This window comes from Podospora anserina, chromosome 3, assembly GCF_000226545.1.
Source record: "Podospora anserina S mat+ genomic DNA chromosome 3, supercontig 2".
In the NCBI taxonomy this organism is placed as follows: Eukaryota; Fungi; Ascomycota; class Sordariomycetes; order Sordariales; family Podosporaceae; genus Podospora; species Podospora anserina.
Window position 1 is genome coordinate 151319 of NW_001914856.1, and position 24395 is coordinate 175713.

Genomic DNA, 24395 nt, shown 5'->3' on the forward strand with positions numbered 1-24395 from the left:
TGGGGAAATCTTAACCCGTCTGCAAGAAAATAAATAAATAAACACACTCACTCCCACCCCGGGACGCGCGGGAGTTTTGTCCATGTCACACACACCCATCCACCAGTCGGCTCGCCCGATTTCCTTATTGTCATCAGCCCCCCCAAAAAAATGTTATCTCCGCCCCGGCCGGTACCCCCCAGCCAAATGCAAAACGTACCTTGCAAATGGCCGGTCGGATACGGGTCAATGGCATAGTGTATATATGAGAGAGATCCGGTGGATCCGCTGGTCGGATCTTTTGGGTTGGGGGTCTTTTTTTTCTTGGTCAGTGTATGCGTAAGTGTAAGCTTGGTAGATCTGGTACTGTGAGAAACATGCCGCCAAGAAAAGGTCAAGCTTTTGCCTAGATGGGTGATGGTTGCTTGGTGGTGTTTAGTCAGGGACTTGGGTTAATCATCATCTCCATGATGGTCCTGTTCGGAATGATGAGGTTGGTTGGTTGGTTATATCTAGATGAGACGGAACCGTTTGATAGCAGTGATGGTGGTGATATATCACGGCACGGGCAACCAAATTGGGTTCATCTGGCGGGGAGTGACTGCAGCTTGGAATGCTGAACTGCATCTCCCTTCATGTGAACTGACAGTGTAAATGAAGCCCATCTGAAGGTGAAGATATCTGAACGGTAGGAAATGCACACATTCTGTCTGAAATGGTCTGCAAGTAGACGGGTTAACGCTACCAACACCAATGGGTGAAACTCCTCAAGTGAACTACAGCAATAGAGCAAACCGGCACGAGGGGAGAATGTTAATATATGTATGCATTGGTACTCTAATAACAGCAAAGAAACATGCCAACGGGCTATGAAACAGTATGGGCTGGCAGATTGCTCCGAACAGTGCTCACGTTCCTGTGTTTTTATATGCTTCCTCCTCTGGTATTTGGTGTGTTGTGAGGTTGGTGCTGTCCTGGGCTTTGCTTCATGACATATTTCGAGCAGCGGCCAAACTCCATGCTCGATTAAACAACCTCTACGCAATTATGGTAGACCAATGTACATAAAACGATAAAAAAAGACCTGTATTCCCGACACCGAGACGAAGCAAGCATTGCCCTTCGGTGTTCATTATACACGTGTTGGCCGGAGGTATCCGGGAGACTCTAACCAGTTGACCGTGACCACCGGTGGACGAATATGCACCCACTACCGTGCTCCTGATGCCAGCTCCAGAGTGCCCCTTTTCCCTCCCCGACCCGCCCAATGTTTCGTATCCTTCTTCTATAAGCTGCGCCTGCCCGATTCTGTTTTTCATCCGAATGTCATTTTACCGCCACCGACCGTTTCGCCCGAGTTAAAGAAGAAGCTCAAGAGGGTTCTCAATGACCTTCTTGAACTCGCGCATCCACTCGGCACCGACGGCACCGTCAACGACCTTGTGGTCGAAGCTGCCAGTGACGACGATCCGCTCCTCCCACTCGACGCCCGTGGTGCCATCCTCATTCTCGACTGGGACGGCAACCTTCTGGGTGCTGCCGACAGCAAGGATGGCAGCCTGAGGGGGGTTGATGATGGCGGTGAAACGTTCGACAGCGGCGTTCATGCCCATGTTGGAGATGGTGATGGTGCCGCCCTGGTACTCCTCGGGCTTGAGCTTGTTATCACGAGCCTTCTTGGCAAGCTCCTTGACGGAAGCCGAGATGGTCTCCAGACCCTTAGACTCGACGTTGGTGACGATGGGGGTGATCAGGCCGGTGGGGGTGGCGACGGCGACGGAAACGTCGACGTTGTTGAACTGGCGAATGACGCCATCACGCCACGAGCTGTTGACGGCGGGGACCTTCTTGGAGGCAACGGCAATGGCCTTGATCAAGAAGTCGTTGACGGAAAGCTTGTACCGGCCCTCGGCAGAGCTGTTGAGAGCCTGGCGGAGCTTGAGGAGCTTGCCGACGGAGAGGCTGGAAGAGACAAAGTAGTGGGGGTTGTCAACAATAGAGGACTGGAGACGCGAAGCGATGGACTTGCGCATGCCGCTGATAGGGGTGTCCTGGTAAGAGGCAGCAGATGCAGCACCGGCGGCGGCAGGGGAGGACTGGGCCTTCTTGACATCCTCCTCGGTGATCTTGCCACCCGGGCCAGTACCCTTGAGGCCCTTGATCGAGATACCATTCTCAATAGCAAGCCTCTTGGCGGCGGCAGAGATGTTGGGCTCGCGATCGAGGGCAGGCTCGAGCCTGCCGCTGGGTCCGGTCGATTCGGGCTCGGGGGCCGGAGTGGGCGCCGGGGTAGGGGCGGAAGACTCGGACTCGGACTTCTGCTCCTTCTTGGGAGCCGGGGCCGAAGCATCACCACCGGCATCCTCGAGCGAGAAGCTCTCAAAGGCACTGATGTCGGTTCCCTCGTCGACCAAGATGGCAATTGGCTGTGGGTGGGGAGCATGAGTTAGTCGTCATGTGTCAAGTGGATTCGGGATTCGGGACGGTGGGGAATGACGAGATATAGCTTACATTGCCAACAGCGACATCCTTCGCGCCCGTGTCCTTGAGGACCTTGGCCAAAACACCCTCCTCCTGGAACTCAAAGTCCATCTGGGCCTTGTCGGTCTCGATCTCGACGAGGACCTCGCCGGGGGCGATGCTGTCACCGGGCTTCTTGTTCCAGGCGCCGATATTTCCCGCCGTCATGGTAGGAGATAAGGCGGGCATCTTGACAACGGTGTGCGGGGGGTACGAAGCGTACCATCTTGTCAGGCTGGGAAGGGCGACGCGGGCAAGGCGGACATGCTGAACAGCTTGCCTTCTGAGGACGGGAACAAGCATCTTGAACGTGTGGCTGTGGAAGAAAAAGGCGGGAAAAAAAAGGTTGGGGCAGCAGCGAGCTGAGGGATAACCAGGTAGGGACCCTATGCGCCTAACAGAGGGGCAGAAAAGTCGACGTCGTCTCGCGGAGGGGAGGGGGCGTCGCGGCGGGGGGTGGGAGTCAATTGATGCCGGGCGGAAGGCAGATCAGAGCGAGAGGAGATGCAGGAGAAGGGAGGTGAAATCCGGACCCGGATCGGACGTTGATGATGGTGGTGGTGGTGATGCACAAGCTGGGGCCAGTTTTTTTACGTGGGATTTCCTCAACTTCGTTGGGAAGCTTAGCTCGCGCGTTCACCAAAACGGGACGGGCTGTCTAGGCGGACCCGCATGTCAGTCAGCAGTCAATCGCACTAGGCCTTTTTGGTCCACGGGGGTCCGATAAACGCCACGCATTGGCACAGCATTCGCGAGATTCAGAGCATTGTTTGACATCTTTTTTTCCCGCAACCTAATCAGCTCAACTACCCTCGGGGAGTTCTCGGTCAGAATTAGACAGCTTGACCTTGTTTACTTTTTAATGGGGGTTTCCAGACATATATAGAGCCCAACATCCACCCATTTCCATTTGATCATATCGGACACTTGAATCTCACTTGACCCCGATCATCAGCCACACTTTATCTCCGTGAGTCTCGGTTGAGTCGGGATTCCATCTCCAGCTTCACAGTCGGGTGGGGTGCCGCTGGAATCTCCTTGTTCGATGAGGTGAACAGTGGATATCTGCTGCAAAAGGCTGCTGGGAGGCCCTGGGGGCGACAAGGCCACAGAGAAGTGCACGGGGCACGCTGCTCACCAGCTGGCGGTGCGGCGCCGTCCGCTTCCTGAGCCTTGGGCTGGTGTCGCAGGGGACGGGAGGCAGCTCCACATGCTGCGCGATGGTTTGCTGTCATCTTTTGCCTACAGTCCACCTCTACACAGTAAGGGACGGAGAGTAACAGCATACCGGTACCTGGGACCTAGCAGCAAAGCATACGCAACGCTCGCAGGCAGCACTTCCAACTTTAATAAGCTACCATCCATATTCTTCTTCCGCCAGAATCAAATTGCATTGTCCAACTCGTCTGAAGATCTCGCTGAGCGAACCTGAAGCCTTCAATCCCACCAAATCTCGAGGGCCGCGTCCCCCTCCCCCCTGACAAAGACGACATTGAAACCAACGGCTGCATCCGCACTTATTCACCCAAAAAAAGTATCCGGCTTCGTCGATAAACAACCTCGAACCCTCCCTCGGCCGATTCCCATGCGCTAGCATCCCTCTGCGAATGGGCATCGTCTCCTAGAGCTACGCCTAACGCGCCATGAGCTCTTTCGCATTTGTGGTGTCCGCCTTGGACAGAATCGCCCAACATGCCGGCCGCAACAAGCAACTGACCGAGCTTGCCGAAAAGGCACTTGCTGCCCTCAAAGAGAACGACCAGGACCTCCCGGACCCCGAAGTTGTCTTTGCGCCCCTGCAACTGGCCACCAAAACAGGCACCGTCCCTCTCACGACAACCGCGCTCGACTGCATTGGCAAGCTCATCTCGTATTCCTACTTCACAGCGCCCTCCGCCCGCGCCCCATCACAAGATGGCTCCGAACAGGCGCCGCTCATTGAGCGTGCCATTGATACAATCTGCGATTGCTTCCAGGGAGAGGGAACCCCGGGCGAGATCCAGGTGCAGATTGTCAAGTCTCTGCTTGCGGCGGTGCTCAACGACAAGATCATTGTGCACGGCGCAGGGCTGTTGAAGGCGGTGCGACAGGTCTACAATATCTTCTTGCTCTCCAGGATTACCTCCAACCAGCAAATTGCCCAGGGGACGCTCACACAAATGGTTGGCACTGTCTTTGAGAGAGTCAAGACCCGGATACACATGAGAGAGGCACGGGCACAACTGGGACAAAAGCCCAGCCACAGCAGCCTGACCATTGATCGATCAGACGACCAGGACACACAGACGGAGAAGGGCGATAACGATGAGGGAGCCACACCGCTGGACGAAAAGAGCGAGGCTGGCGCGAAGCTCACGCTCAAGGATCTTGAACACCGCAAGAGTTTCGACGACTCTCACATGGGCGACGGGCCTACCATGGTGTCCCAGGTCAAGCCGGCAAAGAAATCAACAAGATCAGTTTCGGAGCAGAGTTTGGCAGAGGCGGCGCACGAGGACACGCCCGAGGCGCTGGATGCCGAGGACGAGGCCTACATCAGGGATGCCTACCTCATCTTCCGATCCTTCTGCAACCTGTCCACCAAGGTCCTGACCCCAGAACAGCTCTACGACATGCGCGGTCAAGGAATGCGCTCCAAACTGATCTCTCTCCATATTGTTCACACGTTGCTGAATAACAACATCGGCGTCTTTACCTCTCCGTTCTGTACCATCACCAACACAAAGAGCAACGAGCCCACGAGCTTCTTACAGGCCATTAAATACTACCTTTGTCTCAGTATCACCCGCAACGGCGCAAGCTCTGTGGATAGGGTGTTTGATGTGTGCTGTGAGATTTTCTGGCTCATGATCAAGTACCTCCGAGCTCCCTTCAAGGTTAGTACCCTGCCTATACCAACCTCCTCTGCTGTGCAACTCTGACCTGGTATTCGGCTGTAGAAAGAGATTGAGGTATTCCTTAATGAAATTTATCTTGCTCTCCTGGCCCGGAAGAACGCCCCTCTTTCTCAAAAGCTCGCCTTTGTTGGCATCCTGAGGAGGTTGTGTGATGACCCTCGGGCCTTGGTGGAAATGTACCTCAACTATGACTGTGACAGAAATGTGGACAACATTCTCCAAAGGATAGTGGAGGACCTGTCCAAGTTCGCAACAGCCACGATACCGATAACGCCGATGCAAGAACAGCAATATGAGGACAACCATGCTAAGAACGGGGCTGGCGAGTGGCAGCTCAAGAGTGTCTTACCCCCTCCCCTTACTGCCGCCATGATCACAAACCCACACGATACGGATGGCGATGTTCCCAAGGAATATGCGATCAAGCGAGTGGCCATTGACTCGTTGGTTGAAACGTTGCGGTCACTGCTTCATTGGTCAGAGCCTGGCCGACCTGAGCTCAATGGTGGCGGTGGGGAGGTAGAAAGAAGAGCGTCCAGCGATGAGATCAGGGAATCGATTGATCCCTCCATGAGCGAGAACGTACCCCGCATCGACACACCAATCCCGCCATCGACCCCGGTGATTGACGACGACCCAGACCAGCTGGAGAAGGAAAAGGCAAGAAAGACTGCGTTGAGCAACGCCATCAAGATCTTCAATTATAAGCCCAAAAATGGCATCAAGCTTCTGCTCAGGGATGGCTTCATCCCAAGCGACAAGCCTGAAGACATCGCCCAGTTCTTGCTGCGCGAGGATAGGCTGGACAAGGCGCAAATCGGAGAATACCTGGGAGAAGGCGACCAAAAGAACATCGACATCATGCACGCCTTTGTTGACCTGATGGATTTCCGAAAGAAGCGCTTCGTCGAGGCTCTGAGGGAGTTTTTGCAGTCTTTCCGTCTGCCTGGTGAAGCCCAGAAGATTGATCGCTTCATGTTGAAGTTTGCCAACAGATACATGACCGGCAACCCCAATGCTTTTGCCAACGCCGACACTCCTTACGTGCTTGCTTACTCGGTCATCATGCTAAATACCGATTTGCACAGCTCCCAAGTCGTCAAGCGGATGACCAAGGCTGACTTTATCAAAAACAATCGGGGTATCAACGACAATGCTGATTTGCCGGACGAGTATCTCTTGGGCATCTACGACGACATCCAAAGCAACGAGATCGTTTTGAAGAGTGAGCGAGAAGCCGCAGCCCTTGCAGGTACTCTTCCTGCGCAGTCGACCGGTATCGCGGCTGGATTCGGCCAGGCCTTCTCGAATGTTGGGAGAGACCTGCAGCGCGAGGCGTACGTCCAGCAGTCGGAGGAGATTGCGCTGCGCTCAGAACAGCTATTCAGGGACCTCTACCGCAGCCAGCGGAAGAATGCCTCCAAGGCTGGCACAAAGTTCATCCCAGCAACGTCTTTCAAGCATGTTGGGCCAATCTTTGATGTCACTTGGATGTCCTTCTTCTCTGCTCTTTCCGGCTTGATGCAGGGGACACACAATCTTACTGTCAACAAGCTGTGCTTGGAAGGCATGAAGCTGGCCACCAGGATCGCTTGTTTCTTTGATCTGGCCACTCCCCGGGAGGCCTTCATCTCGGTGCTCAAGAATATCGCCAATCTCAACAATCCACAAGAGATGCAGGCCAAGAACGTTGAGGCTCTCAAGGTCATCTTGGAGCTTGGCCAGACAGAAGGAAACCGGCTCAGGGAGTCCTGGAAGGATGTTCTGCTCTGTATCAGCCAACTTGATCGGCTGCAGCTCATCTCTGGTGGCGTGGACGAAAGTGCTGTTCCAGACGTTTCCAAGGCACGATTTGTCCCACAACCAGCTGGACGACCAGACACGGCCGACTCTCGAAAGTCTACATCCTCTTCCAAGAAGAACAGGCCACGAGCCCACACCGGCCCACAAGGAGTATCGCTCGAGATTGCACTCGAAAGCCGATCTGATGAGGTGATCAAGAGCGTCGACAGGATATTTACAAACAGCGCCAACCTGTCGAGAGAAGCCATCGTTCACTTTGCCCGCGCCTTGACCGAAGTCAGCTGGGATGAGATCAGAGTGTCTGGGTCAAATGAGTCTCCTCGCACTTATAGTCTGCAAAAGATTGTAGAGATTAGTTCTTACAACATGACGCGTGTCAGGTTTGAGTGGACTCACATTTGGGACGTTCTTGGTGAACACTTCAACCGAGTAGGATGCCACGCCAACTACACGATTGTCGTTTTTGCCCTGGATGCTCTCCGTCAGCTTTCGATGCGTTTCATGGATATCGAGGAACTTGCTGGTTTCAAGTTCCAAAAAGACTTCCTCAAGCCCTTTGAGCACGTCATGTCCAACTCAAGCGACAACAGAGTCAAGGACATGATCCTTCACTGCCTGGTTCAAATGATCCAGGCTCGGGGAGAGAACATCCGCTCCGGTTGGAGGACGATGTTTGGGGTCTTTACCGTGGCCGCAAGGGACCCATCAGAGAATATTGTCAACCTCGCCTACGAGCACGTCATTCAGGTCTACAAGACCAGGTTTGGCGTCATCATTTCTCAGGGCGCCTTCACCGATCTTATTGTATGCTTGACGGAATTCTCCAAGAACATGAAGTTCCAGAAGAAGAGTCTCCAGGCAATGGAGACGCTCAAGTCAATCATTCCGGCCATGCTCAGGGCGCCTGAATGCCCGCTCTCTCACAGGACTAAGAAGGTCGAGTCCGATGCTTTGGTCATGGAACAGCAGAGAGGAACCTCGGTCGAGGAAGGGTTCTGGTTCCCGGTCCTGTTTGCTTTCCATGATGTCTTGATGACAGGTGAAGACCTCGAGGTCCGGTCCAATGCATTGAACTACTTTTTTGAATCGCTTCTGCGGTATGGTGGGGACTTCCCCTCGGAGTTTTGGGATATTCTTTGGAGACAGCAGCTTTATCCCATTTTTATGGTTCTCCGCTCGAGGCCAGAGATGACCAATGCGCTCAACCACGAGGAGCTGTCGGTGTGGCTCTCAACAACCATGATCCAAGCCCTTCGCAACATGATCACGCTCTTCACTCACTACTTTGACGCCCTCGAGTACATGTTGGACCGGTTTTTGGAGCTCCTGGCTCTCTGCATTTGCCAGGAGAACGACACCATTGCTCGAATTGGCAGCAACTGTCTGCAGCAGCTCATTCTCCAGAACGTCACCAAGTTCACTCCCGAGCACTGGTCCAAGATCGTCGGTGCCTTTTGCGAGCTGTTTGAGAGGACGACAGCATACCAGCTCTTTTCCGCCACCACCATCAACTCAACCGCTTCGTTGTCGCCACCTCCCAACGGGCTGGACTTTGGTGCTGCCCTGAGCCCAACCTCGGAGGCTCACCCAGTCGACGAGAAGTCTCTCAAGATCAACGGCACAGAGTCCAACGGCCACGTTTCCGACACCGAAGTGCCACCCATCGTGGTGGAAAGCAGCCCAGAAACAGACGCCTCACCCGCCTCCGCCAACCCCTCGGCCATGGCAGCCACCCCAATCACCCCCCAACTGGAAGAATTCAAGCCCACCAACACGCTCCAGCAGCAGCCGGTAGTCGTCACAGCCGCCCGGCGCAAGTTTTTTAACCGTATCATCTCCCGCTGCGTCCTCCAGCTCCTCATGATTGAAACGGTCAACGAGCTCTTCTCCAACGACGCCGTCTACGCGCAGATTCCCTCCGCCGAACTCTTGCGCCTGATGGCCCTCCTCAAGAAATCCTTCCTCTTCGCCAAGCGCTTCAACGCGGATAAGGAGCTGCGGATGAGGCTCTGGAGGGAAGGGTTCATGAAGCAGCCTCCCAACCTGCTCAAGCAAGAATCCGGCAGCGCGGCAACATACGTGGCGATTTTGTTTAGGATGTTTGGGGACAAGTCGCCTCAGCGACAGGACAGCAAGGGGGATGTGGAGGCTGCGCTTGTACCGCTTTGCCAGGATATTATACGGGGGTATATCACGCTGGATGAGGAGTCTCAGCACAGGAACATTGTGGCGTGGAGGCCGGTGGTGGTGGATGTGCTGGAGGGGTTTGCCGGGTTCCCGGAGGAGAGTTTCAAGGAGCATATCAAGAACTTTTACCCCTTGGTTGTGGAGTTGTTGGGGAAGGAGTTGGGGAGTGAGCTGAGGGGGGCGTTGCTTGGGGTTTTGAGACGGGTGGGGGAGGTTGGGTTGGGGATTGAGAATATGGGGCTTTGTACTGCTGGGTTGAATGGGGAGGGTGGGCAAGTGGGGGGACACCATGGGAGGAGTCATAGTGTTTTTAGTGTGCAGGCTGGTCATCAGGGGGATGGGGGGGAGGATCCGTCTAGTAGGTTTATGGGACGGGGGTGAGGTGTTTGTAATGAGAGGTTGGGTGATCAAAAAAGATGTTCTTGATAGGGGTGGTTTCAGTATAGATTCTAGAGCACAAGCTTTAGCTTTTGGGTGGTGGGATTTACAAAGACGTTTCATTTCTTTTATTTTATTTTTGGCTTTTTTTTTCTAGCATAGGATGTGTGTGTGTATTACATATATTTTACTTGCCGTTTCACATTAAAGTTTAGTGGTTAAGCTTTCTGTAGCACCAAAATCTTTTCTTGTTTCTTTTCTGCATCGTACATATTTTGTTATTGTAGCACAGAAAGCAGCTGGCATTGTACATGAATCAAAACTCTGTGGCCTGCTTAAATTCCATCACCAAGAAGCAACATATCAACGCAACGGCACCTCCGCAACCGGAGGCATAACAACCCTCAACCACGCCCTCAAGTCATCCGCCTCCTCCGCCACCGTCCGATCCGGCAACGTGTCCAGCGCACCCCTGAGCATATCATCATGCGGCACCGCATCCCTCAGCAAACCCTTGACAATCGCCTCCTTGACAGCCGAATACTCGGTTATCCGCATCAAACTGACAAACGCCTCGAAAAAGTCCACCAGGTTGAGGTGCATCAGCGCGTCCCTGTTGTCAACCATCCTCAACGCTGCGTACTGCAGCAACCCCTCTCCTTGCTGGGGAGGGTTAGTGGCCGCATTTTCATTTCTTGTTGTGCCGTTGATTTCCATGTCGGAGTCATCATCCGTTAGATGGCCATTGGTGAGGTGGATGGGTGTTGGGGCCAGGATGTTAGATGAAGCGATGGCGTCAATGTTCAAGGCTGCCAAGCGGGGTAGGATACGGAGGGTCCTCCCTTGGGCGAGGGAGAGCTGGGAGGTGTTGTTTGCTGTTCCTGGATGGCGGCCTGAGATGAGGTCGAGGAGGAGGTTGTAGGTGGATGGTTGGTGGAAGATGAGTTTCCAGAGTTCACCCTTGCCGGGGACGCGGCGGAGGACGAGTTCGTGATGAGAAGGGGTGGTTCCGGTGGTGATTGCTGGGGGTGCTGGGGGTGGTGGGGGTGGTGGACGGGGGCAGTCGATGTCTAGGAGGTCTCCTAGGACTTTGGAGGCTTTTTGGCCGACTTCTACTTTTGGGGAGGAGAGCCAGGCTGTGAGGAGGGAGGTGACGAGGGAGGGCATGACGGAGAGGATGGCGGCATCGGTGGGGGTTTTGGCGGCTTTGTGGAGGATGGTCAGGCCTAGGAGTTGGGCTGCTGGGGCGGGGGAGGTGAGGGCTTGGTTGAGGGAGTCTTCGGAGGCGAGCTGGAGGACTTGGGTGAAGGATATAGGGCGGAGGAGCTTGATGGTCAGGGAGACGATCACGGCTGGGTCGTCGTTGTATTGTTGGAGGATTTGAGTGAGCTTGGGGAGGAGTGAGGGGATGAGAGGCGGGATGTTGGAGTCTGTGAGCTGAAGCTCAACATCATCGAAGAGCTTGGGGATGATGGCGAGGTTTGGATCTTGAATGAGGTCGTCAAGATGGTTGTTGAGCTCGTCGAGCCCAGAGATGGGGACGTTATCCATTGTGATGGGTGTGTGAACTTGCGGGTGAAGAGAGTGATTATTGCTGAGCTGTGAGTGACAAAAATGAGGCTATGAGACGACAAGGTGGTGATGATCAAGGCAGCACTTATGATGACCAAGCTGAGTGGAGGGGTCCAGGCCTTCTGGTATTGAAGGTGCGGGGCGCTGGGAGATTCCATGCAGGGGGTCATATTTTAGTGGATCTCGGGTGGTACCTGACACCCACCCAGGTGTCTTGGCGAGGCCTGCAGCTTGTCGATGCCCCGCAGGAACTTTTTTGAAGCTCAATGTTGGCGCTGGACATGCGACCGACTCACTCACTCACTCACTCACTCACTCGGCCAACCCATTCATCAACCCAACAATACCCATTAATTCGCTTATTATACAGCCTCAGACAACAGCAGCGATTACCAGCCCGAAACCACACTCTTTAACCCCCCCAAAGCCACTCTCACAACACCAATCCCAACATGTTCAGAGGCGGGCGAGGAGGTCGTGGCCGTGGCCGCGGCGGTCCCATGATGGGCAACAGGCGCGAGATCGCACAAAACAGCGTTCCATGGGCCATTGACCCAAAAGACGGCATCTTCATCGACGGAAAACCCAGTGATACCTACCCAGTATGTTCCACACCTCGTCCCTCCTCACCTGGATGGTGTGTCACCCAAAAAAAAAAAACTAACCTTGTAACCCCCTCCAGGTCTGGAACGTCCCAAAACCACCAACCCTCACCAAAAAAGAAGAGAAACAGCTCGACTACTTCCTCATCTTCCGCGAGCAAGCCCACGACAGCCCTCTCTACACAGAACCCCCTCCGCGATCAAAAGACTCGCGGAAGCGCGCCTACGGCCAGGCCCAGATCAACTCCCGCTACGCCGACGAGAGCAAAGCGACGATAGACCCCTTCACAGCCATCGAGACGTACAGCAAGCGGTTCGAGCGCAAGAAGCGCACCCTCCCCGATTTCAGCAACCTCCCTTTTGCCAAGGAGTTCTTCCCAACCGAGCTACACGCGACATTGGACGGTCTTGACGATCCGAGTGCCGATAGAAAGAGGCGCAGGACAGGGCCCAAGAAGTTGGCCGTGTCCAACATTACGAGCTACGGTGCGGGGGATTTGGATGAGGATGGTGACGAGGTCAATGGGGAGCCGGACTTCCGTAAGGCTCTGGAGCTGCTCGATAATGTCGAGAAGCTGGATGGAGAGGATGCGTTCTTGTCGGGCGAGGAGGATGAATGGGGTAATGAAGATGAGGATAATGAGGATGCGGCGGATGCCGAGGCTGCGGATCAGTACGAGGACGAGTCGGAAGATGATTACAACGCGGAGCAGTACTTTGAGAATGACGATGATGATTATGGGGATGACGGGGGCGATGATGGTGGCGAGGGTGTGTTTTAGGCTGGAGGTTTGTGGGTGAGTCTGGGATGAGGGAGGGGGGACTGGTTTGTTGGTTTTAGGGCGAATGGGAACATTAGGAGTAGGTCATGGTTATCAAAATTATACCCGGTTCTTGTTTCACAGTTTTGACTCGATGCATTTGTGATGCGGAGGAGATCTCAGAGGAGATATCATGAAAATCTCTGCCATCTTCATCTGATATACTACTATTAATGGAGCAAAATCGCGGTTTCCTGTTTGATATAGCAAATTGATGATAATACAGTCAGATAACCTAACCACCACACATCCACAACTCACATACACCCTTTTTCGGCAACAAAAGCTTTTTTATCTTTGTACAAGAATATTGCTTTCCCCAAATAGAGTATCTTAACTAATAAACCACCGTAACGCCTGCCCCCTTTCCTATGCTCTTACAACCCTTCCCCCTGCCAAAAACTCCAGATCTAACTCCCATGCCCCATAAAATCCTTAAGCTGCAGCTCCGTAATCCCCTCCTTCAACCCCCCAACCTTGCCAGCCACCTTGAGAATGCCCTCCTCGAATTCCCTAAGAACCGCCGCCAGCTCGAGCACATTCTCATCCACCCCGTTCTGCCCAGGGCGGTTCCCAGCCGCGGCCCTCTGCAGCGCCTCCATCATGTTGCCCTGCACGCCGTGAAGATGAACCTCGATCTCGCCCAGGTTCTTCTCAAACCTATTCATCATCGTGTCCATCTCATCCGCCGTCTTGCTGAAGAACGTGATCAAATCCGAGTTACTCTCCGCATTGGCGTCGCCCGCTCCGGTAGATCCCCCCTTTGACCACAGCCCCGTCTGGTGGTACTGGACCGGAAGCTTGAGGTTGTCGATAGCCTTAAAGGACAGCCTCGCGTTATCGGCGTCGGTCTTAATCAGCTCGTGGAGCTGGTTAATGGCGTCAATGTCGCTTTCTAGGGCGCGGTGGGCGCCCTCGGACTTGCGGCTGACGAAGCTGACGTCGGTGGGGATGGCAGAGAGAAGTTCGCCGTGGGAGGGCAAGAAAGCTTCCACGGCTTCGTAATCCCGGATGCATTTCTGGATCCTATCATCAATGTCGGCGATTTCTTTCTGGAGGGTTTCTTGGAGGTCGTTGAAGCGGGTGGTGGAGCGGATGTTGGACAGGTCGATGCGGACGCCTGGGACGACGGATTGCTTGGCTGTCTGGCCCATGGTGAGGCCGGGGGCCTGTTGCTGGGCTGGTTGTTGCATCGTTGACTGGCCGAGGCTGCCGCCGCCGCTGGGGGGAGAGGTGTTAGTACATCTTCATGACTGAGGCGTAGGCTGGGGAGGAGGACTTACAAAAGTGAGGTGGCTGCGGGAGCATCTGGCTTGGTTCCAAACATACTGGTACCTGTGGTGGTAGATGTGCCTCCAAAAAGGCCTCCTTGCTGCTGCTGAGGTTGCTGTGGTGTCGCGCCAAAGAGACCACCAGATTGCTGAGGCTGGGTCTGCTGCGTCGTCGCTCCTCCAAACAGGCTCATGGTCTGAGGCTGTTGCGCAGTCGTCGCGGTGCCACCGCCAAAGAGACCACCAGTTTGTTGCTGCTGTTGAGGTTGAGCTGGCTGTGTTGTGCCTAGCTTGTTCCCAAATAGACCTCCGGTCTGAGCCTGTGGTGTTGTCGTTGTTTGACCAAGAAGACCTCCGCTCTGCTGAGGCTGCGAAGTTGCTGTCGTGCCGAACAGGGAGCCGGTTGGCTGCTGTGGTTGAGTCGTCGTCGTGCTGGTACCGCCAAACAGAGATGTCCCTTGCTGGGCGGGCTGGGTCGTGGTTGTTGATCCAAAAAGTCCACCGCCTGCCGCGGGAGTTTGCTGTGTCGTGCCGCTGCCGCTATGTGGGAACGAGTCAGTCTATCTGCATGTCTCGGCCGGGCAGCAATGCGCCCTGCAGTATGTAGTCGCAAACAAAGGAAGGGAGGAGAACCTACAAAAGATTGGCGCCACCCGTGTTGATGCTGAGGCCCCCGGGGCCACTAGCTGATCTCCCAAACATGGCGACGACGGTTTCAACGATGGCAGCGATTGGATAATGGCTGGAATGTAGACTGTCGAGTTGGGTGGATCGAACTGCTCAGGAAGGAATGAATGTCGACTCGGTGGGCGTGTGTTTAATGTTTCTTCTGCCCCACGAAAATAGAGAGCTCCAAAGGTCGGGTCGTCGCAAGTTGGTTGACCGTTGCACTGTGCGACTGTTGACCTCTGCCGCCGCGCAGCAACCAAAAAAAAGAAGCTTGGGCCCCGTCGCGCTTGAGCCGCGCCAGAAGCTCCATTCGCGCCTCACCGCCTGCCTAAAAAGGTGTACCTCACCGGCCCATTAGCTAATGCTCCAAACAACCTTCTTTGGCCATCTCATGTTTCTGCTTCTTTGACAAAACTGCGACTTTGCTGAACACAACCTACCCAACATGTCTTCATCACAGCCCCCCATGGATATCGACGAGGACGAGGACTTTTATGGTGACTCCGATCAGGAGGCCACCCCCGCGACCACCACCACTGCCCAACCTGCTGCGACTGCTACTGCTCCCCCAGCCGCCCCCAAGAACGACAGCAACTCCGATCTAGAGGAAGGCGAAGAGGAAGACGAAGGCGGCGAGATGGACGAGGACGAGGATAGTGTTTGTACACCTTACATCTTCAGGCTCGGTCCCCAATTGCTAACATTTCCTTCCAGGACATCGACATTATCACCGAGAGAAAAGACAACTTCCAGCCCGCCCCTCCACCGTGAGTTCTACCTCCTACCCACCGCTTGCGCCAAAACTGACAATCATCCCAGACAATCCAAATACAGCGAGATCCGAAATATTCCCCAACGATCAACAACCGCCCCCGAAGGCGCCCCCCCAAAACAATCCCCCTCCGTCCCCCGCGAGGAGCCCCGCCAGCAACAACAAACCGAGCTACCCCCGGTGTCAACCTCCAAGATCGATGTCAACGCCATCCCGATCCACAAGCCCACCGGCAAGCCCCTCACACAAGTAAACATCGACGAAGACCTCCCAGACAACGACAAGCCCTGGCGCAAACCGGGCACCGATCTGTCGGATTACTTCAACTACGGCTTTGACGAGTTCACCTGGGCTCTCTATGCCCAAAAGCAGGAGGCCATGCGGGGGGAGTATAACCAGGATGCTATCGCTCAGAACAACACAAAGATGATGGAGGAGATGACCAAGATGATGATGATGGGCGGCATGATACCTGGTGCTGGTGGGCCAGGCGGACCGGGGATGGGTGTTCCTGGCGGTGGTCCTCAAATGCAGGGGATGGATGGTATGGCACCAGAGATGCAGGCGATGATGCAGCAGATGATGGCGAGTGGGATGGATCCGAGCCAGATGGGCGATATGAGTGGCATGTTCCAGGGTGGGCAGCAACCTGGTGGTCCTGGTGGGCAGCAAGGTCAAGGAGGGTTTGGTCAGGGTGGGTTTGGGGGGAATCAAGGGCAGGGTTATGGATATGACCAGCAGATGGGTGGTGGGAGAGGGAGGGGAAGAAGGGGGAGGTGGTAAATGTGTGTGTGGTGTGAGTGTACGATACCCTTAAAATGGGTTACTGGATCAGGATAATGTTATGTCAAGGCAAGGAGTTATATTGGTACACGTTGTTTCTACATTCAGACTGTGACACATGTTACTATTCGGTGGGACAAGCATTCGGTGGTCTGATGAACCCCTTTACATCTGATCGATCCATCATTTTAGCTCTCGAATTCAGTGATGCTCACCTTTGAGCCCATGTCTCTGCACCCCCTATGGCAGCTCAGCTTTGTGATCCCGTTTCATGCAACATGGTGTTTTATCACAGTGCCGTTGTTTCTTGGCCCCTAGACAAGAGAGCTGATGCACAAATGTGCGTCTTCGCTCCCTCGTCTTGGTGGTCGCGCTTTATCCACCCCTGATGGAAGACGTCCTACCTACCCAATAATGGAACGGGTTGAGGATGGCAATTCTGGGGTGGAGGAGGGTGATGAAAGAACTGGGGCTATTGATATGAATGAGGAAAGGTTGGAAGAAGTGGTGGTGTGAGTCGGGGCTGGCGCTGTGGAGAGATGTGCATGGAGAGAAAAGAAGAAAGAAATAGGAGGAAAATAAGGAAAATAAGAATAGATCAAGAAAGGAATCCTGGGCATATTTATTGAGCTCATGATTGTAATACTTCTGCGGAACCTTCAAGCTGAGACTATTTTGAGAAAAAAAACCTCAATTATTCGTGTGAAGCTCGGAATATAAACCTAACCAAGACCCTTGATAAACCTCTCTTGCTCACGAATCAGTTTTCCCGAAAAACTCAAGTGCTCGTAGAGGTTTGGAGGGGCATTCGCGTGTTCTATTTGCTCCCTGCTCCCTGCTCATGTAAGTGATGGATCCAGTAGTTGTGTAAGTGGTGTGTCTGAGCAACTGTATGAGCGGGCGGTGAATCCAGTAAAAGGGGTTGTGAATGGCGACGGTCTGTTCTGGTGCCAGACATACCGTGCCACCAAAGCATGTCCAAGACGGTCCGCATTCCTCATGCCACATCCTTTGTCCCTGAGATCAGAATACAAAACCACTCCCACAAGTCTAGCGAACTGCCCGCTCTCCCATCTCCGTATCTGCACTTTTAGCCTTCCCCCACCTAGCCAAAATCCTCCGCAACCTCCCGTGACGTTTCCCCTTCTGCTTAGTCGACGGTGCTTCTGACTCTATTCCACTTACTCTCTCACCGCCAGAAAAAGCTAAGGATATAGTCGATCTCCTTCGCAAAGACCTCGTCCTCCGAGACCGCGCCTCAATCGACCACTCTTCTCCATCCTCTCGCTCGCTACCCCCAGCTGAATCAACATCAAACCAACCCGGATAGTGGCGGTCCGAGTCTGACCCTCGGTGGCTTCTGCGACCTGCCGAGCGAGAGCGAGGTTCGGACCGGAAACGGCCCCTTCGTGGATGTTCAAAGGACGAGTCTGTATCGCTTTCCTCCTCAGACATGGACCAGTACGAGCTGCTGACGTCGCTCCTTGGTCGTCGTGGGCGGCGTGCTGATCTGTTTGCTTTCTTTCTGCCCATGAGTCAGAGCCCAATGGCCACCAACATTGGTAGTGCAATACACATGAAGAGTGTGTTGCCAATACGAGATAGAAAGCGGCGGATCCCAGTCAGAAAGTGGTGGAGCGGGTAGTCAGTGATGTATCTGTCATTCCAACGGCTACCACTGAAAGGACTCCGTCTGCTCCGTTGGAGATACTGTTGCCACTTCCACAGGCGACGAAGCCCTGGGATATGGGTGTGAAAGGTGAACGTGCCAAATAGTTTGGCGTAACCGGGATCGTTGCTGCCGGCAGAGTGCCTAAGCGGTCCAAACCAATTTAACCATCTCCCATGTTGGACGGGTTTGTTCAAAGAGGCAGTCTTTCCTCGGGACTTTGGCGGTGGCAATTGATGATCAACAACTGTGGTTTCCTTGTCTGAGTCGTAATCGCCGGTACGTAGTATAACCCCAGGCTGACCGTCGACACCAGGAGCCTTGTTACCACCGCCTTGTGCGTCCTTCTTTTTTACAAGGCGACGATATGCCTTCCGAACAGCGTCAGACAGGTCGTTCACGTAAACCGCTATGATGACTAGTGGTGTGAAGATGGAAGCAGAGATGCCAACTGTGACATGGTCCAATGTTAGCACTCAGTGATTTGTAGACGACAGTTTCTGCGAGCTTACACAGATAACCGCAAACTTGACCGAGCGGCCACGAGGTTTCTTCTGAGGCCTCATCTTTGGGGAAGATATCGACGTCCAAAGCAAAGAAACTGGCCATAAAAGATAGCGGCAGCTAGGGTTTCCCATGATTAGCATCAAAATACCAGGAACAAAGCGCCGGACAACCTACAAAGATGGCTGTCACAATTGTGAAGAAGAGAATTGTCTGGGCGACTCGTCAGCAAGGACATCATAAGATGGGAACTTGGAACCTCACATTTCCCTGTCTCTGCGTTTCTTCCGACCCTTCACGTGAAAATCGCGCCTCCCAGCCGTTCGCGTGTTTCTGTTTCAAGTCAAGAAGACTTTCCAGCTGTCATTGAAGGTTAATAACGGCGAAGGCTCTCAGGGCCTTTTTGCGCCAAAACTCACCAAGGATTGGACTTTTTCGGCCACTTCCAACATGTTTGTGACGACTCGGATGTGACCTTGAACGATGCCGAGGGTCCCATACATCAGGTCAGGGTGGGTGAGGAGAGCTTTCTGCTTCTTCGTTTCTGGCTTGTTTAACCGATCTGACGAGGCCGTCGGTCTCCGTTCCTCCTGATCTCGCCTTTTCGCCTCTGGGCTTTTTGTCAGTTGTGGTGGGGGTCCTGCCGCCTGTTGTTCAGATTGTCCTTCCTTCCCCTTCCCCTTTAACTCTCCTTGGCTTGAACTTCGAGCGAGTTCTCCACCGTTGGAGTATTCACCACCTTGTATTGAACTGTCGGTTGGGAGAGTTCCAGTGGCCTGTTGATGGCACAGGACCTCTTGGAAGTGAACATGCCTAGGTGGCACATCTGACCCAACCTTCGAGGTATCGTTTACTACCGGCCCCTGCCCAAAGGCTCGAAGCAAGTCCCTTACTAAACCTTCAATCTTACGGTTCCGCAGCGGCTTATCGGCGTCATCTTCCTCGTCGCTTTCGTCATCTCTCCCTTTCTTAGGGTAGAGTAGCAAAAGACTCTGAAGCACCGTCTCCTGTTGTGACAAAATAGGCTTGATAATGGTTAGCTCATCCTGGATGTCCATAATCTCAATGAGAAGCTTTGTCTCCTCGTCAAGGCGTAAGAGGGACTCGATTTCTTTCTTCTTCTTTTTTGGACTGAGGTTTCCCTTCTCTAATCGAGTGGTAATTCGACGAAACTCGTCAAAAAGGAGGTTCTGCTTCTCAGACACACTGTTGATGGAACCTCTGAAGCAATCCTCAAAACGAAACCCCGCAGGCCCCTTCCGCTTGCAAAAGTCAAGGCTTGTTCTGAGAATCAGGCGGAGCAGGTGTTCGGCCGAGCGGATGAGTGGTCTTTCTTTGTTGCCTCCAAGCTCGGCCATTAGGGCCTTCATGAGATCGTAAGACTCGTCTCCATTCCATGTGGTTGGAAAGCTCGTGATGACGGTCCCTTTGATCAGGGTCAGTAGGCTATACCATGTAGCGTGTTGGCAGACGTACCTTTATAGAGAATCCACACCCACAGCTGATCAACCATGATGATGGGTCTGTCCTTGGCCTTGTCGCATGCCTTTGTGTCCTTGGCCCATTTATAAGCAACCTGACTCTTGTCTCTTGTCTCAGTCGAGCTTAGCATGTAATAAGAAAACTGATCCAGCGTGCGGCGACAATGCACAGGCTTGGGCGAACGTAAGTAGCCGTCTAACAGAAGCGATTGATTGCTAGCAGGCATGACATTCCGAAGCAGTTTGGCAGCATCCTTGAACGGGCTACTGGACGTGGAATAATATGAAGAAGAGACTTCGCTTCTTCTCTTAGCATGCCTTGAAGGCGACGACTTGGATGCTGCAGCCTCTGAAATTACTTTGTCTTGCTGTGAGGTTTTCAATTCACCGGAAGCATTCGAGATGGCGTCGCTGAGATACTTGCGGTGCCGGTGACATTCGAAGCCGAAAATGGGTAGCTACCAAGAGTCAGCATGTCTGTTTCTCGCCCAAGACTCGATGGTCCACCAGACTTACAAAAATCACGATGGCATCAGACTCCTTTGACTCGGACACACTAGATTGGCTAGACCCCAATTTATCAACAGCGGCAACATCTCCAGGACCCAAGGTAAGCGTAATTCCACTTTCTGAAGAGCTTCCTCGTCGGACTGCGTTCGGCCTTTCAGTGGACTGCGTCTTTTCAGGGAGTCCATGGGAATGTTTATATCTCTTGGCTTGCGGCATCATGTAACGATCGATCACAGGAGAACCTGGAGTTGTCAGTAAGAGACTTCATGGTACACGTTTGGACAGCCATGACCGAGGGTGCGGGACTTTGAGAGCACTCTGTACAAGAACAAACTGACCTTGATGGCGCTGACCACCCATGGAACCGTCCTGGATACCTGAACTGATCAATAGGTCCTAGTGAGAATAAGCCAACTGGTTGATCAACGCACAGGCTATGGAAAAACAGGTACGTACATGGACCCATTGCTCCTAATAGGTATGACAGTCAGCGTTTCTGCGACTTGGAATGTTGTGCAGGGACACTTACATTGTTGGCAGGTAAATGCACCCAACGACACAATGCCTTCTCTCTCGCTAGGCTGTCTGGCCGCGACATGTCGAGCGTACGGGTTACCCCGAGATCCCCGCTGTAGATTACGTCTGTCACAGTTGCAAAGTCCCAATTGAACTTTTCAGACCACTTTGACCCACGGCGTTTCGTTTGCATGAATATCTCCAACAGGAACATGTCAAAGACATCGCATGCCGAGGCCTGTGTCGAGCCAGGCTCGGGATTGGTGACTCTCTCTAACACGTGATTCATCGTTAACGAGTTCCCTACGATCAAGTTTTTCCTCAACCGCTTGATCCATGCATTCTCAAGTCCAGTTGCGTAGTGCCAGGGGGAGTTGCCGAGAATATCCTTGTCATCCACTTGCAAGCCCGTGTTAGCCTTCACAAGTAGCTTGATTATCTGCGTGAAGACGGCCTTCTTGGCGTCTTTTTCCTGGACTGCCTGGCGAATGGCCGTCGTCAGAGGGGATCTCCCGTTGTTGTCCTTTTCTGTAAGCGACGCCTTGCCTTTGTAGACAAGATTCTTGACAGCGCTTGAATTGCCTGCTTCCACCGCGAGGTGTAGCGGGGTCAAGCCTTTTTGGTCTTTGAGATTGACCGGAAATCGTTCCTTGGAAAGATCTGGATGACGCGCTCGCAGTACTGTGGATTGTGCGGTGCAGTGCTTGACGAGGATAGAACGCTTAATAATCTCGACCAGAGACTTGAAGTCCTCATCCTCATTCCCGTCGAATCTGCTAAGGCGGTGGGATGTTCTGGATCTTCTCTCTAGCAACATCACTGACGGGTGTTTGGGGACAATTGCTTGTCGGTGGGTAGTTAGTAAGCGTGGTAATAATTGAAGTGAGCTCTGGTAAGGCACTACTGACCCTGTCACCCTCTTTCACTGGGAGGTAGTGCCATGCTAGGCAAATCTGATTTGCCGAGGCGGTGCTTGAGAATGTGTTCCACAGATAAGAACCGTCGATCTTTCTGCTGTCTGAGGCCTTGATCAAGCCCAAATCGCCGTTATCGCTGCTTCCAAACCAGTCGTCTGTCCAGGTTCTGTTTGATAATTGGCTACGACTGCGCGGGTACAGCTCGAGATCTGAGGATTTGCTAGGAGAAGGCGCATCCATCAGAAGCACGCCAGCAACTAAGCCGAGATGTATACTTGATTTGGTGTCATCCGTCTCCGCCAGTCGAAGTTTGACGACGGCCCGCTGAGCAATAAGCGCGCCAAACCCAAGGCCTATGAAGACGATAGGCACCTCTGCGAACCCAGTTTCACCCGGAGGTCGCAGTTGTGCGAGACGTTCGAGCAGGTCCGCCGCTTTCTCGTCGAGATATTTGAATGGTCCGTTGGAGGCGGTCTCTATGTCAGAGTACGTGTAGCACAGAACTCGGGCACGCTGAATCTCTGCTGGCAGCATGTGGGGGTCGGTCAGCCAGTTGACACGTCTTTCTGTCCCACGATCGGAAGATGGCCTATCTGTCGACGGTTTGTTTGGGGCACCAGCATCAGTGACGTTTACCGGCCCTTGGTTCGAAGTATCTGGCTTGCTAACCGGCGCATCTTGTGGCTGCTCATCTTGGTCTCGCGGCGAGATCGGACGTTTGGACATCTGTTGACTTTCCAACCTGGTCTCAGCTTCAGCATCATCAGTACCTCCAATGTCTGTCTCCGGAACCGTTGGGAGCCATGATAAGACAGTTGACTGGACCATTTCATATCTCCCTCGCCGTTGACCAGGCGCAGGGCTACCATCGCTACCCAGTTTGCGGGCTTCATCAAGGCTTGTCTTGAGAATTGATGTCGTGTTCACCAAGCGCCGGGGGTCGTTCTGGCGTCGCTTAAGCTTTTTACGATGAACCCAGGCCGTTTCCAGTGCTTCGCCAATGTCGTGGATTGCAATGATGTCGACGCACGGCATATAATGGTTGCCTGTCGGGTAGGAGACATGAAGTTCCGAGAACGGCTATAGGCGTTAGTTAGTAATGCATTTCGCGTCTGATTTAGTCTCAGTTGCTCACCCTAAGAATACTGGTCACAGCATTCCCGAACTCCTGTGTCTTGTTGATGGCGCTGGGATTGGTTTGGTTTGCCTCTCCCTGAGTGGGTGCACCTGGATCCTGGGGGTTATCAGGAGTCTTTGGTGTTTTCTGCAGATTGAGGCGCTCGCGAATCCTTGCCGGTATGGATTGGTTAGCTGGCAGTGGCCTGGAGTCGTCAACGCTGCCTGATTCCAAGGGATTCGCGTTTTGCATGGGCCCCTCGCTTGTGGTCGTCATCGCTGGACAGGCGGTTTAGCTGAACCCCAACAACGCTGCGAAGAAATCAGCTTTCGTGCGACTACCATGACCGCTGGATGGCGAATATATGTTCTAATCTTGCCCTGAGCCGTTATGGACAGGACCCTGTCCTCATGGAATGAGCAGCAGGCGTTCGTGGCGTTCCATTGACGGCTTGGGGGTCATGAAATGGGCTGAAACGCGATTCAATTGGTCCAAGAAAAACGTCAATGAAACGCATATTGGGAACACTGCATTTGGTGTTGTCGAATTCAGCTATGATGAGCTGAAAACCGCGCAAAGGTTCGCAGAGCCTTGCTATCGGAGTGCTTTGATTTGTGTGCGCTTGATGCGGGTGGCATGACTCAAGGGGTCCCAGCTGCATGTTGCGTCTGCATGTTCGGCATGTTTTTGTGGTACGCTGTCATACTTGTTGCTGGTTCGGGGCGGAAGAGTGAGGCTGGAGGGAAATCGCCCATGCTTTGAACTCGTTGATCATTTGGAAGTCAGCAAAAGTATAATGAGGGAACCCACCCTAAGAGAAAGGCGGCGGGCCGCAATGGAGAATAAGGTTCTCATCCTGGTGGGACACGATATCCCACCCACCACCCTCTCGTTTCCGTTTCTTGATTACGTTATTACGTTGCTCGACCCGAGCTTCTGGGCAGCTGTTCTCTGCACCCCTGCGCAGGTTGTTCCGGGAAAAGGTGCCCTTCGCCTGCATTGATCAAGACATCAATCGACGTTAGTTGGGTTCCATGTTTTTGGGTGACCGATTGAACACAGATTTCAGCTTATGGCCCTCTCTGAGTTCGGATTCGCCGCAAATATCTCCATAATGCCTAGCTTAGTTAGGAGCTCAAACCGAGTAGCATTGGACCCCTACGAAGAATGCATCGGGTATGTATTCACGATGATGGACTTGCCAAACGGAGCAGACTTACCTGAAGAAGCTCAATCAGCGCTTGCCATCTCTCGGTGAAAGAAGTCATAGACCTGGTAGTGCAACCCTCTGTGGGCCTTCAGCACCCCGATCCCACCGCGAGACATCCTGATCACAGCCAGCTAAAAAACAGTGTCAACATTTCGCCGCCTTGAAAGGGACCTCGACGACGGTTCTCTTCTTTTTCTACGTACCAAAGTACCATAGG

General features: G+C 53.5%; 8 protein-coding genes across 8 annotated transcripts; 3 read left to right on the forward strand and 5 right to left on the reverse strand.

The window, feature by feature from the left end:
• Positions 1 to 1337: 1337 nt before the first annotated feature.
• Positions 1338 to 2802, reverse strand: PODANS_3_2310 (uncharacterized protein; the record flags this gene model as incomplete). Its single annotated transcript, XM_001908961.1, has 2 exons — positions 1338 to 2405; positions 2491 to 2802. The coding sequence occupies 2 exons, from the start codon at positions 2800 to 2802 to the stop codon at positions 1338 to 1340; spliced, it is 1380 nt and encodes a 459-aa protein (XP_001908996.1).
• Positions 2803 to 4142: 1340 nt separating this feature from the next.
• PODANS_3_2320 (uncharacterized protein) lies at positions 4143 to 9767 on the forward strand (the record flags this gene model as incomplete). The annotated part of the gene is made up of 2 exons (XM_001908962.1): positions 4143 to 5375; positions 5445 to 9767. 2 exons carry the CDS (start codon positions 4143 to 4145, stop codon positions 9765 to 9767), a joined length of 5556 nt encoding a protein of 1851 aa, XP_001908997.1.
• A 360-nt stretch (positions 9768 to 10127) lies between these two features.
• Positions 10128 to 11315, reverse strand: PODANS_3_2330 (uncharacterized protein; the record flags this gene model as incomplete). Its single annotated transcript, XM_001908963.1, has 1 exon — positions 10128 to 11315. One exon carries the CDS (start codon positions 11313 to 11315, stop codon positions 10128 to 10130), a length of 1188 nt encoding a protein of 395 aa, XP_001908998.1.
• Positions 11316 to 12000: 685 nt separating this feature from the next.
• Positions 12001 to 12720, forward strand: PODANS_3_2340 (uncharacterized protein; the record flags this gene model as incomplete). The annotated part of the gene is made up of 1 exon (XM_001908964.1): positions 12001 to 12720. A coding segment is annotated over one exon (720 nt), but the record flags the coding sequence as incomplete, so codon positions are not given.
• A 449-nt stretch (positions 12721 to 13169) lies between these two features.
• PODANS_3_2350 (uncharacterized protein) lies at positions 13170 to 14732 on the reverse strand (the record flags this gene model as incomplete). Its single annotated transcript, XM_001908965.1, has 3 exons — positions 13170 to 13980; positions 14043 to 14570; positions 14668 to 14732. The coding sequence occupies 3 exons, from the start codon at positions 14730 to 14732 to the stop codon at positions 13170 to 13172; spliced, it is 1404 nt and encodes a 467-aa protein (XP_001909000.1).
• A 412-nt stretch (positions 14733 to 15144) lies between these two features.
• On the forward strand, positions 15145 to 16254 carry PODANS_3_2360 (uncharacterized protein; the record flags this gene model as incomplete). The annotated part of the gene is made up of 1 exon (XM_001908966.1): positions 15145 to 16254. The coding sequence occupies one exon, from the start codon at positions 15145 to 15147 to the stop codon at positions 16252 to 16254; it is 1110 nt and encodes a 369-aa protein (XP_001909001.1).
• A 2053-nt stretch (positions 16255 to 18307) lies between these two features.
• Positions 18308 to 20135, reverse strand: PODANS_3_2370 (uncharacterized protein; the record flags this gene model as incomplete). Its single annotated transcript, XM_001908967.1, has 5 exons — positions 18308 to 18547; positions 18605 to 18640; positions 18692 to 18787; positions 18859 to 19853; positions 19904 to 20135. 5 exons carry the CDS (start codon positions 20133 to 20135, stop codon positions 18308 to 18310), a joined length of 1599 nt encoding a protein of 532 aa, XP_001909002.1.
• A 1575-nt stretch (positions 20136 to 21710) lies between these two features.
• PODANS_3_2380 (uncharacterized protein) lies at positions 21711 to 22886 on the reverse strand (the record flags this gene model as incomplete). Its single annotated transcript, XM_001908968.1, has 1 exon — positions 21711 to 22886. The coding sequence occupies one exon, from the start codon at positions 22884 to 22886 to the stop codon at positions 21711 to 21713; it is 1176 nt and encodes a 391-aa protein (XP_001909003.1).
• Between the last annotated feature and the right edge of the window lie 1509 nt (positions 22887 to 24395).